Raw genomic sequence first — 12,893 nt, forward strand, 5'->3', positions numbered from 1 at the left:
TTTAAGCCCATTGCTTCTTGTCCTGTCCTCAGAGGTTAAGAAGAACAATTTTTCTTCCTCCTCCTTGTAACAACCTTTTATGTACTTGAAAACTGGCATCATGTCCCCTCTCAGTCTTCTCTTCTCCACATTAAACAAACACAATGTTTTCAATCTTCCCTCATAGGTCATGTTTTCTCAACCTTTAATCATTTTTGTTGCTCTTCTCTGGACTTTCTCTAATTTGTCCACATCCTTCCTGAAATGTCAGTTGCACATACACAAAATGAGAAATGACTGCCTAGGAAGGAGTCCTGCGGAAAGGGATCTGGGGGTCAGAATGGACAACAAGCTAAATAAGAGTCAACAGTGTAACACTGCTTCAAAAAAAGTGAACATCATTCTGGGCTGTATTAGCAGGAGTGTTGTAAGCCAGACACGAGAAGTCATTCTTCCGCTCTACTCTGCGCTGGTTAGGCCTCAGCTGGAGGATTGTGTCCAGTTCTGGGCGCCACATTTCAGGAAAGATGTGGACAAATTTGAGAAAGTCCAGAGAAGAGCAACAAAAATGATTAAAGGTCTAGAAACCATGAGCTATGAGGGAAGATTGAAACAACTGGGCTTGTGTAGTCTGGAGAAGAGAAGACGGAGGGGGGACATGCTAACAGATGAAGGGGTTTAGGCACAGATCCTAAAAGGGAAATCAACTGGAGTTAGCAACAGAGGGTCCTGTGGCACCTTTGAGACTAACAGAAGTATTGGAAGCATAAGCTTTCGTGGGTAAGAACCTCACTTCTTCAGATGCAACTGGAGTTAGTCATCTAAACCCCTGTGGGGATCTGGGCCGCACTGAACTGAATACAAAAGTGCAAACCCCACCAGCCCTTTGAATATTACATTCCAGTCCCTTTACCTGCCCCTAGCATTTCAACATGCTGCCAGGTTTTGTGGTGGCCCCACAATTGTGTATCACAGAAGGGGAGGCAGTGTGGGCTTGTGGGCTAAACACATTAGCTGGAGGTTCCTGCTAAAGGGAGCAGCAGTGAAACACTTCACAGCCTGTTGAGATAAAGGGGGCAATTGTCACCCAGGTGTTAGTTCTGGCTCTGTGCAGACACCACTGCACGGGTTAGAAGGCAGGTTTGTAAAACAAAAGCCAAGGTTTCCCTGCACTGTTTCCCCAGGCCTGGAATCATGGGCTCCGGGGCACCCAGATACAGACCCTGTCTCCAAATACTCAGGCAAGCTGGGCCATTGGCCAGCCTCAGGCCCCCAGTCTGAACCCCACTGGAGCGAGCCCTTATCTGAGTGGCTGACACTGAGGTGACACTCCTCGGGGGGGGCTGATCTGGGTAGCCTGGTAGCATGGCGGACGGGTGACAGGCCCAGCTCTGCGCTTGGATTTGGGGTCCTCACAACTCTTTTGCTCCGAGCCACCAGGCCGTTACATTTTGCGGTTGCCTAGCGAAAGGGGCGGGTAATAGGATCTGGGGGACGATGAAGGGGCCTTGTGAATGCTACCCCCCAAGTGAACTTGACCTAACCCCATTAACCCCATTACCTATCCCCCCCCCCATTCTAGGGGCTTGTGGAACGGAGGGTATCTTGGGAGGCCATGTGCATTTTGGGGCCAGGGCGGGGGTCCCGGCATGGATACCCATGTTGGAAAACACCCACACACGTACATGCACACACCCATGTACACGTACACATGTGCACACACATGCACACGCTGCAGGTACCATTCACCAGCCCTGATGCTTGTGGGCCCACTGCAGGAAGTGTCCGGTGCTGCCTGTCCAGTGCACCCTTACCCTGGGCCATTCCCAGCCTCGCCCTTGGCAGAGTCGGCTCCCAAGCAGCCCCTGCGCTCACCCATCCCAGCTCCCCTTGTGCCCACCGTGATGTCCAGGCGATCCCAGCGCTGCCCAGCCCCTCTGCAGGGCGAAGGTCTTTGCCACGTGTTTCCCAGCCGCCCGTCCTGCCCCCTGCAGCCCTCGCTCTCTGCCATTGCCATTTCTCATCCATCCTCAGCAGAGCCTGTCTCCCCTCCGCACCGCAGCATGCCCCGCAGGACTCCTGCCCGCCCTCCCCCCCCGCTCCGATTGCTGGGCCAGGCTGTGCCTCGTCTCTCCAGCCAGCAGGTTTGTGCCCAGAGCCCACCTGGGCATCCCCCCCCAACCCAGGGCTGAGCTCTGAGCCAGGGCGCCCGCTTGTCGTTGGCACCACCTGGCTGCGCCGGAGCTGAGGGCCGAGTGGCGGGGGAATGGAGATGGGGGCAGAGCCCCTGGGCAGGGGGTTACAATCCCTGGACTGCGTGGGTCCCAGCTTGTTCCCTGTGTTCTGACCCTGACCGCCCGGCCCTGGGCTGCACCCCCAAGAGCCGGCACCTCACCCCTGGTGCCAGGACAGGTATATTGCAGGCTGGGTCAGTCACTGGAGCCATCACCCCCAGGAGGAAGCTGTGATGGGCACAGATTTCCCCTCCCTCACCCTATGGGGCTGGGTGACTCCTGAGTAGGGCGTGTGGTCTGGAGCAGTCCACGGCTCAGCCCAGGACAGACCTGCTATGCCTGGTCTCTGCAGCGGGGCTGCTGCCACCATCTTCCATCCCAGCCCTGCCCCGTCACTGCCGGGCACCCAGCCCTCGCCAGGCTCCCAGCCCTCACCAGGCTGGCCCCGGCCCCTCCCCCTCCCCGAGCAGGTGAGATGCTCCCCTCTGAGGCTGTGCTCAACCCATCCGATCGGACTCCCTGGGAGAGCAAGCCGCCCAGCCTGAGCCCCCCTCCCTGGGCACCCTCCCCCCTCCCCACGCCAGCACTCGGCCCTGCCCACTGGCGGGGGCTGGGGGGAAAGCTGGAAGGAAGGTGAACGCTGCAGGGATGGAGGGATCTGTGGTGGCTTTGGTGCGTAAGCCCCCTTCCCCTTCCCAGGGCCCAGCCACCGGACTGGACGCCCCAACCTTCAGCACATAGGCAATTCCCTTGGCTCGCAGCAGTGCTAGGCAGTTCCCCTCTGGGAACCAGCCACTGCAAGCCTGGTGCAGCCTCCCTAGGCCTCCCCACTGGTGCAGCTGCTGGTTCTGCTGCCCGCGGGGGAGCCCAGGATGGACTGGGCCCTGGCAGCTTCTGGTGTTTTCACCCCGTGTCAGTTAAATTTGCAGAGGACTCGGGGGTGGGGGGCGGTGTGATGAGTTTCCCAGCCTTTTTTACTCCGCTCGGGCTTCTGTTTTCCTGCTAAGCTCTGTTCCTTCTGCAGCCGCACCCTGTCTGTGTACGTTGCCTGCCTCTCCGGTCCCGTCTGATGCCTCTCTGGGACCGGCTCTGCTAAATTGCATGTGCAACGCCCAGCACAAGAGGGCCTGAGCTTTGACTGGGACGCCCGGGGTTGCCAATTCCCCCAATTTTATCACAAGTCTGGAAATAGTTGGTGTTTTTCTGCAAGCCCCAGCTCCTGGAGTCCTGGGATTTTGTGAGAATCACACCAAAAAAGGGGGGGGAGGGGTAAGTTTCTAGCCCTTGTCACTGCTGAGAAAAGCTGGAAGATGTGACCCCAGTGCAAACTGGGCCTGACTCGTGGTCTCTGACTGCTTAGGCACCGCTGGGTTCCTGGGCATGGCTGTGAGACGGCCAGTAATTAACACTGCTGCTCCCTTTCTGGAGCGGTTCCCCTTGGGCTTGTCTGTGGAAGGAGCTCGGCGCGTTGGCTGGGAAGCCAGCACAGGTCTTTAAAGCAGCCCTGCAAAATCACCCGGCACATTTCCCAGCCCACCCCAAGATCTACTTGCCCGTCCTGGTCACCTCCAGGGGCTGGTGCTGCTGACAAACCTAACCAGGCTCCCCCTCCCCCCCCCCGGCAGATAGATGGGGGGGGGGGGCTGTGCACCTTTCCCAATGCCCCCTGAGCAGGCAGGAGCGGAGATGCCCCCCCACACACACCGGGGGACTGTTTCTGGAGTTAAGCGCCAGGGCCAGCTCTAGGTTTTTTGCCGCCCCAAGCAAAAAAAAATGTTGACTGCCCCCCCCCACCCCCCCCGCCCCTGGCCCTCCCCTCCCCCCCCCCCCCCCTGCCGCCCCAGCCCTGGGCTCTCTCTTCCACCCGCACCCCCTGCCACCCCAGCGCTGGGCTCCCCACCCACCAGTGCTGACTCCGCCCGCTCCCCCCTCGCCTCCAGCTGGTCCGGCGCTAGCAGGGTCGGGGTAAGCAGTGGGGCTCCCAGGCTGCGCCTCAGCCCAGGGTCCCTCAAGCCGGGGCTCCCACCTCCAGGACTGGCCGGGACCCAGGAGGGCAGAGCCGGGGGACCGCCCGGCAGAGGGCTGAGGAGCCGGGGCAGGGTAGCCCCAGAGGGAGCGGAGCCCCGGAGAGCGGGACGTGGGCCCTGCACGGCAGCGCTCCGCCCTCTATGGCCCCGCTGCTGCTTCTGGCCGCCCTGACACAGTCCCTGGGCGGCTCGGGCTGCTTCGCCCAGCCCCGGCTGCAGCGCTGGGGGTCGCCGCCCTGCGGCATCTGCAGGCGGCTCCTTGTGCCCCGCGGGGCGGCCCGCAGCCCGAGTGTCCCCCGCTAGGAGCCTGCCCGGCCCAGCCACAAGGTGCAGTGCTGCTCCCCCACAGCACAAACCGCAGCGGCCCCAGGGTGCCCCCCGCGCATGACCGCTGCTGCTGCTGCCAGGGCCGGCTCTAGGCTTTTGCCGCCCGAAAAAAAAAAAAAAAAGATGGCCAGAATGCCGCCCTTGAAAATGTGCTGCCCCAAGTACGTGCTTGGTTTGCTGGTGCCTAGAGCCAGCCCTGGGGGTCCAGCACTGACTCAGTGGGGACAGCACCGTGCCCCCCTGCAGCCCTGGGCTTGCCCCAGGACATCTCCCCATCCCTGTACAAACCAGGCCAGCCCTGCTGTGCTGTGAGATCAGACAGTTATCGGGCCAAGGCGGTGTCACTTCTTTCACATCCACGCAAACACACACTGTTCACCGGGTCCTGCCGGGCCCTGGGAGAGACACGTGTTCCCCCCACGGCCCTGGGGTGCACCCACCCTGCACCTCTGCCCTCCTAGCGGAGGAGGCTGAGTGCAAACACGGGCCCAGCAAGGCAGGAGGAGGTTATCTGGGGCCCAGCGATGGACAAACCCTCCATGTGTGACTAAGATGTGATAGGGCCAGGTGCAAACTCCAAGCAGGGAACGTGAGGCTGGGAATTATCGCTCGCCTGGTGGACTCAGGCGCCCAAAGCCAAATGTTTCCTAAGGGTGAGGCAGCTCCTGCGTGTGTGCGCGTCATCACAGCACCCCATTCGCCCCCGTATCAGGGACACCGGGAAATGGATGGCGAAATGATTGCCAGGAACAGCCCCGCTCTCTGCAGCGCTGCGGCTGCCAACACCCGGGGGCATTCCTCCAAGGGAGCCCTGCCTGGACCCAGACTGGAGCAGCTAGGATCTGCCCCGCCCCCAGCCAGCACCCCTGCCCTGCTCCCCGCAGCGCCCCCTGCTGGGAGAGGCCAGGGCTGGAGCAGCCAGGCACTCCCCCCCCAGCTGGTGCTCTCAAGCCCTGTCTTAGAGAGGAGGCGCTTGCCCTCAGTTCAGTGGGGCAGGGGAAGAGGGTTGCTCCAGGGAACAATGGAAGGCACTTCACCAGCCTGCGTGGAGGCCCTGTAACAATTTGGGGACCCAGGGTCCATTTGGTCCCCAACTCTCAGATTCTTCCCTCAGCCCTTTGGCTGGGATCTCGCTTCCCAGCTATACCCCAAAGCACCCAGGCCTGGGCCCAGCTGAGAGCAGCCTGGGCGGGGGGGCGTCCTGGTGGCTGTTGGAATCGGCAGCAGGGGAGCTCCCGTGCCAGGGGGACACGCCAGACAAGAATCCCGGACGGTTGACTTGGGCAGCTCTGCCCTTCAGCCAGCGTCAGGGCTGGCGCAGCACGAGAGGCAAAGGGGCACACGCTCCTTGTCGGGAGTGATCCAGCCATTCTCAGCGCTGCCGCAAGGGGCCCAGGGCCCTGGGGACGGGCTGTGGGGCTGTTCCTTCTAGGCACTGCTTGGGCTCCACTCCAGACCTGCCGCTCCTGACGCCCAGCCCGCCGGGGGCGGGTTGGTGGGTCCCACTGCAGATGCCCACATCAAACCAGCCCCACTGGCACTAGCCAGCCCCATGTCAGCAGAGAGGCCAAGCGTTGTGTGGGCCCTTGAGCCGGATCTCCCCTCCCTGCTACCTCCAGAGCAGCCTGGGGTGCAGGGCCCAGCACCTGCGGGAGGCGACCTCGGCTCCGTGGTCTCGGGGGCTGTTCAGCTGGAGCCTTTTAGCAGCCCCACGGCCCCCCCAGAGCAAAGCGCTAAGAGAGCTAAGGGAGGGGCTTCTAGCTGACCAGCACGTCACTGTCCTTGGGGCTGTCTCTGGAGCTGCCGAGGAATGGGGGCACCCAGCCAGGGAGGGGGGGTCGCTCTGCCGCAGACAGGCCCGGGTTCAGCAGGTGCAAAGCTGCCAGGTGTGCATGGAGGAGACCAGCCACAAAGGGGCGTGATTTCCCTGCCGAGAGCTCAGCAGCCACGTGTGACTGGCTCCCGTGGGCAGCTGGGTTGTGTTGTGCTCTCAGTAGTGCCTGTTCCCCGGCCATTGACGCCTTGCCAACAAACACACACACACACACACACACACTTTGCTCAGCCCCAGCTTCACATCCAGTTCCTCCGTTTGGGGGTGCAGTTTGCTCTTGTCGTCCACGGGCCCAAATGATGGGCCATCCAATGACTCAAATAAGGGGCTGGGACTCAGGGCTCCTGGCTTCTAGCCCCAGGAGAAGCTGTGTGACTCTGGGAAAGTCACGACCCCCCCATGCCTCAGTTTCCCTGGCTGTAAAATGAGGATTACGACACTTCCCCGCACAGGGAGGGGCTCTGAGACTCAGGTGCAAGGGGTGAGAGAATTGCAAAAGCTGGTTACAGCTCCCCAGACAACTAGCCGGGGGACATGGCAGATTCCCCTCCCTACGGCACCTTTCTACCAGACCCGCGGAGCTCAGCCAGGAGGGATGGGGGACTCGCTGGGCTGGATCATGCAGATCCGGCTAGACATTCAGTGTCCCTGAGACGCTCTAAAGTACCTGCCTGGGGGCCTTGCACGCCAGAGGCGAAGGAAGAAAGAGCAGCAGCGCTCCACATTTGCCCAGGTGTGTCTGCTTGGGCCGGAGCAGTTCTGATGCTGATGCACAGGACGGACGAGATCCCAGCTGCCCCTCTGGTCCCTGGGCCGGCTCTGGCGGGCTGACAGGAGTAAAAACCTCCCCCAGTCCCTCCAACAAGCAGAGCCGATTCTGAGCCGCCCAGAGCTGCTGAGTAAAAAGGTGTCATTGTCCTGGCAGCCTGGAGCGGCCGCACACAGGCCTGGATGGCTAGTGTAGCACCTTCCTTTCGTCTTGGTGGAATTGCATTGTGCTCTCGATAGCCCCGTTCTCCAGTGTACCAAGATCCCTCTGAATTTTAGCTCCATCCTCCAAAGAGTTGACAACCCCCCGAAGCTTGGTGTCCGCTGCAGATCTGATCAGTAAGCTCTCTAGTCCTACATCCAGGTCGTTAATAACAATCACCGACCTAGAACAGATCCCTGGAGAACCCCACATCAGCCCATTCATAGTGACTCTTCTTGGGTTGTTTCTCTCCAGCCAGCCCCCTAAACCAGACTTTGCTGGGCAGTTCATTAACAGGCGGAAGGGCCCGGGGCTGGGGGGGCCGATGCCTGGATTCCCCCAGCCCCAGCTGAGACCCTCCATCGAAAGGGGCGGCGGCTCTGGGGGGAAGCAGCGTGCGCAGGGCCCTCCTCACTCCGCTGGGCTGCTGCAGGGAATCCCTCAGCCCCTCCCCTCAGGGGGGAGCTGGGACCCCTGGATTCCATTTCCTAGGACACCCCAGTGAGCCAGCTGAGGCCCCCCAATATTCCCTGGGGTAAATCCCTGCCCCTCCCAGACGGGCCAGTGTCAGCTGGAATCTCGGCAGCTGGTAAGACTCCAATTGGCTCTGGGTGCTGTGGTCGGTCGTCAGGTGAGCAGCTGGCATGAATGGCAGAGCTGGGGGGGAACGCCTTGCTCCTTGGCAAAGGGCCACGTTATCCACCAGCTCCTCATTCGATTTCCTTCCGGGTGGAAACAGGCCAGGTCTGCTTCCTTCACCGCCCCTCCGGGCTGAGAGACCTGCTGCAAAATGGGAGCCCCGGGCCTGGAAAGACAAACCAGGGACGAGCGACTGTCTGGCCAGGAGCTGGGCCGGCCCAGCTAGCCTGGTACATGGTTTGGGGATTGCACTGTCTGCCTGCCCTACCACAGACCCTCTGCCCCCTGCCCGCCCCCCTCATTCACCCGTCTCCTCTCTCACGGGGTCACTATCGGCTTCCTGTCTCCTCTGCTCCAGCCGCTGGCTGTAGGGCAATCGCTGTATCTAGCCTGGTGCTGCCACAGAGCATGTGGGATCCCTCCCCCTCTCCCCCGAGACCTGGGGTCCCCCTGCAGAGCCAGGGGTGGGGGGGGGGAAGAGCTAACAAACGTTACCAAAGCAGCTCAGTGATTCTGCAGCGTTGCTGCTTTCTGGGGCTGGTTCAGATTCAGGGGGTCTTATTACTGAATCCAACCCTTGGTGGAGATTGACATTACAGTCCCGGTAATGCCCCGGCTGAGCAGGCACCGAGCATGCACCGAGGAAGAGCCAGAGCAAGGTTATCATCCAGTGTCTTGCCCCAGCAGCAGCCCTTGGCTACGGGTGCTGTCCTTGCTCTGGGGATGAAGACAGGCTGGCAGGCTCCCGGGTGGTGGGGCTGGCCCTGAACTCCACATCTCCCACTGGCTGCACCCCTTGGAAGGCTCCTCTCCTGCTGTTTTTGTGCCAGGAATGCCACAGGAACCACCTGTCACGGCCTGTGGGCAGCTCACCGTGCAAACGAAGGGCTAAGTGGTAGGCAGGAAAAAGTCCTGGCCTTGCCTTGCGCTTCCCTCCCACGCACTGCCTGGCAGGGCCAAGGGATGATGAAAGGGGCCCTGGAACTGGTTTTTCTCCCTGCAGGATTCAGCTCTGAGCTCACCGGGGAAGGTGAGCTGTCACTTTGGCTGGCAGATGCCTGGGACAGCAAGCACCAGACCCAGCCATTCCAGTGTTACAGGAAGGCTGTAGAAACCCAGCTTACCTGGGAAATAAAAATCCCGAGCCAGCGATTACACACACACACACCCCTACCTTCCCCTGGAATGAACCCCAGAGCCAGAGATTATACACACGTACACACACACACACACACAAACACCCAGCTGGCTTCGCCGGCCTGACTCACCGCTTAGTCAAACAGCCCACACCTTCCCTGGAAGTCGGCAGCTTGACATTTCTGAACAAGTTGCTGGAGAATTTGTACCAGAGCTGGAGGTTTCCCCTGGAGCCTGGCTCCTTGTCAGAGCGGCCAGCAGAGGCAGAGCAGGTGCCCTGGAACAGACAGGCCAGAAAATCCCCCCACCCTAGAGCCAGGCCTGCTAGATCACCCTGGCCCACACTTAAAAAAGAGAGACGGGGTCTCTGCCAGCAGGGAACCAGTATCCACTAAGATAGGGGAAGCTGTCCGTTGTGGTGGAAGCTGGGAGGCTGATGAAGCATATACCCCAGCTGTCCCTTAGCACAGAAATGCCCCCCATTTTAGGTGCCCTCACCCAAGGGGTGGGCCCTGGTGCCCCATCAGGGTTGTAAGCAGTGAGGCAGAATGGAACCCCAGGGCACAGAAGGATTTGAAGGCAGGACAAATCCCCAGCACCCCAAAGCTAAATGAATGTCCCGGAGTCCCCTGTACCTGCCCCTGCTTCTCCTCCCCCATCCCCTGCCCAGGTGTCCTGGCACTGCCATTTCTAGCAGACACGCTGGAACAGTCACGTCAGCACCCCGAGACACCCCCCAACCTGCATTGGGCAGCATGGGGACAGATCCTTGGTGGGCTAGGAAGGACCCAACACTCCCTTTAGGGCACAGCTGGGCCAGCCCTGCAGGCTGGGACCGAACATCCCCTGTGCTCCAGGGCTCAGCCCAGTCGAGTTTCCAGGGGCCGGGACTCACAAAGCAGCCGGCCTTGCAGGACTCACCTCTGGGAGGAGCTGGATTTTACCTGCTGCTCCACTCATCCCCCCAGTGGAGAGGCCAGCCCCACGAGGGGGAAGGGGGGCTAAGGAAAGGGAGCCAGAGGGTCTGGGCACCCCACCCTGGCCAGGTCCCAGCCAGCTAGTGTGCGCACACACAGGACTGGGCAGGTGCCTGCTGACACACACGAATGTGCACACGGACACACAGCTGCAACGCCTTTTGCCCCGTCCTGCTGCACCCCATTAGGAGCAGGGGCCTGAGCAGAACTCGGTGCATGCGAGTAATTTTTGCTGTGAGCTGGGAACCCGGGAGGGCGCCGTGCCCTCCCTTGGGCCTGTCCTGCCACGAGGGGATGGTTCACACCAATGAATAGCACTGCTGGGGGCAGCGTGGAAGTCACTGCTCCTGTGTGGAGCTGGCTGGCAGGTTCTTTGGCCCAGGGCATGGCCCAGACTGCCCGTGCAATATTCTCTCTGCACTGCGACTCCCTGTCAGGTCTGTGCAAGCCCCAGCCTTCAGAGCAGTGCATGTATCACGGGTAATTGGCCGCGGGAGCGATGGAGACAGACCGGCTTGCTGGGCCTGGGACCTGCCAACAAGCCAGCGCTTAGTCACCACCTATTAATTCACAAGGAAGCCTCCGCACCTGAGAGGAGTGAAGCTGCCCGGTAGCTTGGCTGGGGCGTTCCACGGAGCCACACACCTGGCATGGACACAGGAGCACGGGCTGGGGGAAGCATCCTGGGCCATAACCGCCTGACAAGGGGTCAGGACTCCTGGGTTTCAGTTACAGCTCTAGGGGAGGTGGGGGGAGAATCTAGTGGGTAGAGAAAAGGACAAGGAGTCAAAGCTCCCTGGTTCAGTTCATCTTTGGCACTGACTTGCCCTGGGCAGGTCACTTCACCTCTGTGCCTCCATTTACCCATCTGTAGAATGGGGAAACAGGCACAGGGTGGTGAAATAAATGACTCATTAATGCTTGTTCCAAAGTGCTGCCACCCACTGAAGATGCAGAGACAAGGCAAAGGGCGTTGGCACAGATTCCTTCACGGCTCTTTTAAATAGAAATGAATCTCCATGCAAATAATATTTACAAACAGTAAAGCCTGCCATCTGCTTCTCGCTCCTGGGGAAAGTTTCAAAGTAAACTCTGCTGGCTCCTGATGTTGAGGTGTATTTATTTATTTTACATCAGATCACAATAGCGCGATGTTTGCATATAAAGAAAAGTAACATTTCAAAGTGGGGGAGAGCCAGTGCGCCCAAGCAGAGAAATGTTAATTGACAATATACACAGCCAGGAACAGGCTCTTCTCTGAGCTGGGAGTCCCAGCAGGAAGACAAGTTCTAGAAAACCCAAACACTCTAGATCCCTGCTCTTTGCCAACTCACAACGCACTTTGCAGAAGCTGAACGTCAAGACTCCTTGGCCTTCTCTTTTAGAAAGGTTTCAAGTACAGTGGAGACCTGGGAATTCATAGGTGGACAAAACTGCTTGTCCTCTTGACACAAATAAAGTTTTAGGAAGCAGCTTGGAAAGGGGGCTGCAGCAGTACCTGATTTCCTGCTCATCCTTCGGCAGAAGGGGAACAAACAAAAATACACAGTTAAAAATGACAAGACAAATCCAGACCCGACATTGCAAATAGGACTGTTTTCGGGAGATGCAGCGGAGTTGTACTGGGCACGGGAGCAGGCTGCGGATGGTGTGCTCCCGGTGGGCCAGGGGCTGGCTTGGCCCTGTGGCAATTCCAATCGGATTTGGAACGCTCCCTTGAAGGGTATAAAGAAGGTAGATCCCTGTCCTTGTGCTGCTCAGAATTCTGGAGTCAGGCTCCCCAACAATCACGAGATTGCTTCACAAATCATGAGATTTTACAGCGTGGGTCATTTTCTGTCCTCACGCCGGTCACATTTTGGGTTAGAAATTCACTTTCCAAAAGAGCGACAGCTGAGCCATTTCAGGCACTCTCGGATTCCAGCAGCTGGGCCTTGACCATCACACCAGTGGGATGGGAAGGGAGCCGCGTTAACGCCACCACATTTGGGAAGTGATCCTGCTTCAGGGCATAAGCCAGCCGCAGACTATGTAACTGGGTGGGGAGCGGAGCATGGCGTGACACCACAGCAGATGGCCCAGGGGTCCGACCTATGCTGGCAATTCCAGTCTTCCTTTGAAGAAGGCTTAAAAAGGTGCTAACAGTCTACAGAAGGTGGCTTGTTTATCTGAGCTTGATTTTCTTTTTACAAAACGTACTTTAACCCAGCTCCACTCCGAGGCTGCCCAGTCTTTACATGACAACATTTAAAAAAAAGAAAAAAATCAACAAATATATAAGCTTAAAAATCCCTTTAAAAATGCAAGATACTCAACTCATTCTGTACAGTATTATACACCCTGGGCTCTGCACTTCCGCAGCCAGACTCCTGGGTCGCTACTTCTATAGACATGGCTGTGGAAGATCCAGCTGGTTTTACCTTTAAATACTGAGTGTTTGCTCTTTCCAGACCTCGCTAGCGACATAAATTAGTTGCATCAATAAGAAAATATTTTGTGGCTTCATAAATAGAGTTCTCAGTCTCCCCTCCCCCCTGGCCAGGGGCCAGATCCCCAGAGGCGTTTCTGTCCATTACATGTGTCTCTTCATGTGCAGCGCCAGGTGGTCCGACCTGGAGAAGGCCCGCTCGCACAGGTGGCACTGGAAGGGCCGGTGGCCAGTGTGTTTGCGGTAGTGACGGGTCAGTTCGTCTGAGCGGGCGAACTTCCAGCCGCAGCCTTCCCAGTTGCAGTGGTACGGCTTCTCCCCTGGGCAGAGAGCAGAACAGC

At 59.0% G+C, this 12,893-nt stretch overlaps 1 protein-coding gene across 1 annotated transcript in view; it reads right to left on the reverse strand.

Moving 5' to 3' along the window:
• Positions 1-11,276: 11,276 nt before the first annotated feature.
• LOC113406576 (Krueppel-like factor 2) overlaps positions 11,277-12,893 on the reverse strand; it is a 3,763-nt gene continuing 2,146 nt past the window's right edge. Inside the window, exon 3 of the mRNA XM_026651947.1 lies at positions 11,277-12,872. Coding sequence (XP_026507732.1) covers positions 12,697-12,872 — 176 coding nt within the window. The 3' untranslated portion in view covers positions 11,277-12,696. The remainder of the gene's footprint in view (positions 12,873-12,893) is intronic.

This window comes from Terrapene carolina, unplaced genomic scaffold (genome assembly GCF_002925995.2).
Source record: "Terrapene carolina triunguis isolate 2854851 unplaced genomic scaffold, T_m_triunguis-2.0 Scaffold110, whole genome shotgun sequence".
Classification (NCBI taxonomy): Eukaryota; Metazoa; Chordata; order Testudines; family Emydidae; genus Terrapene; species Terrapene triunguis.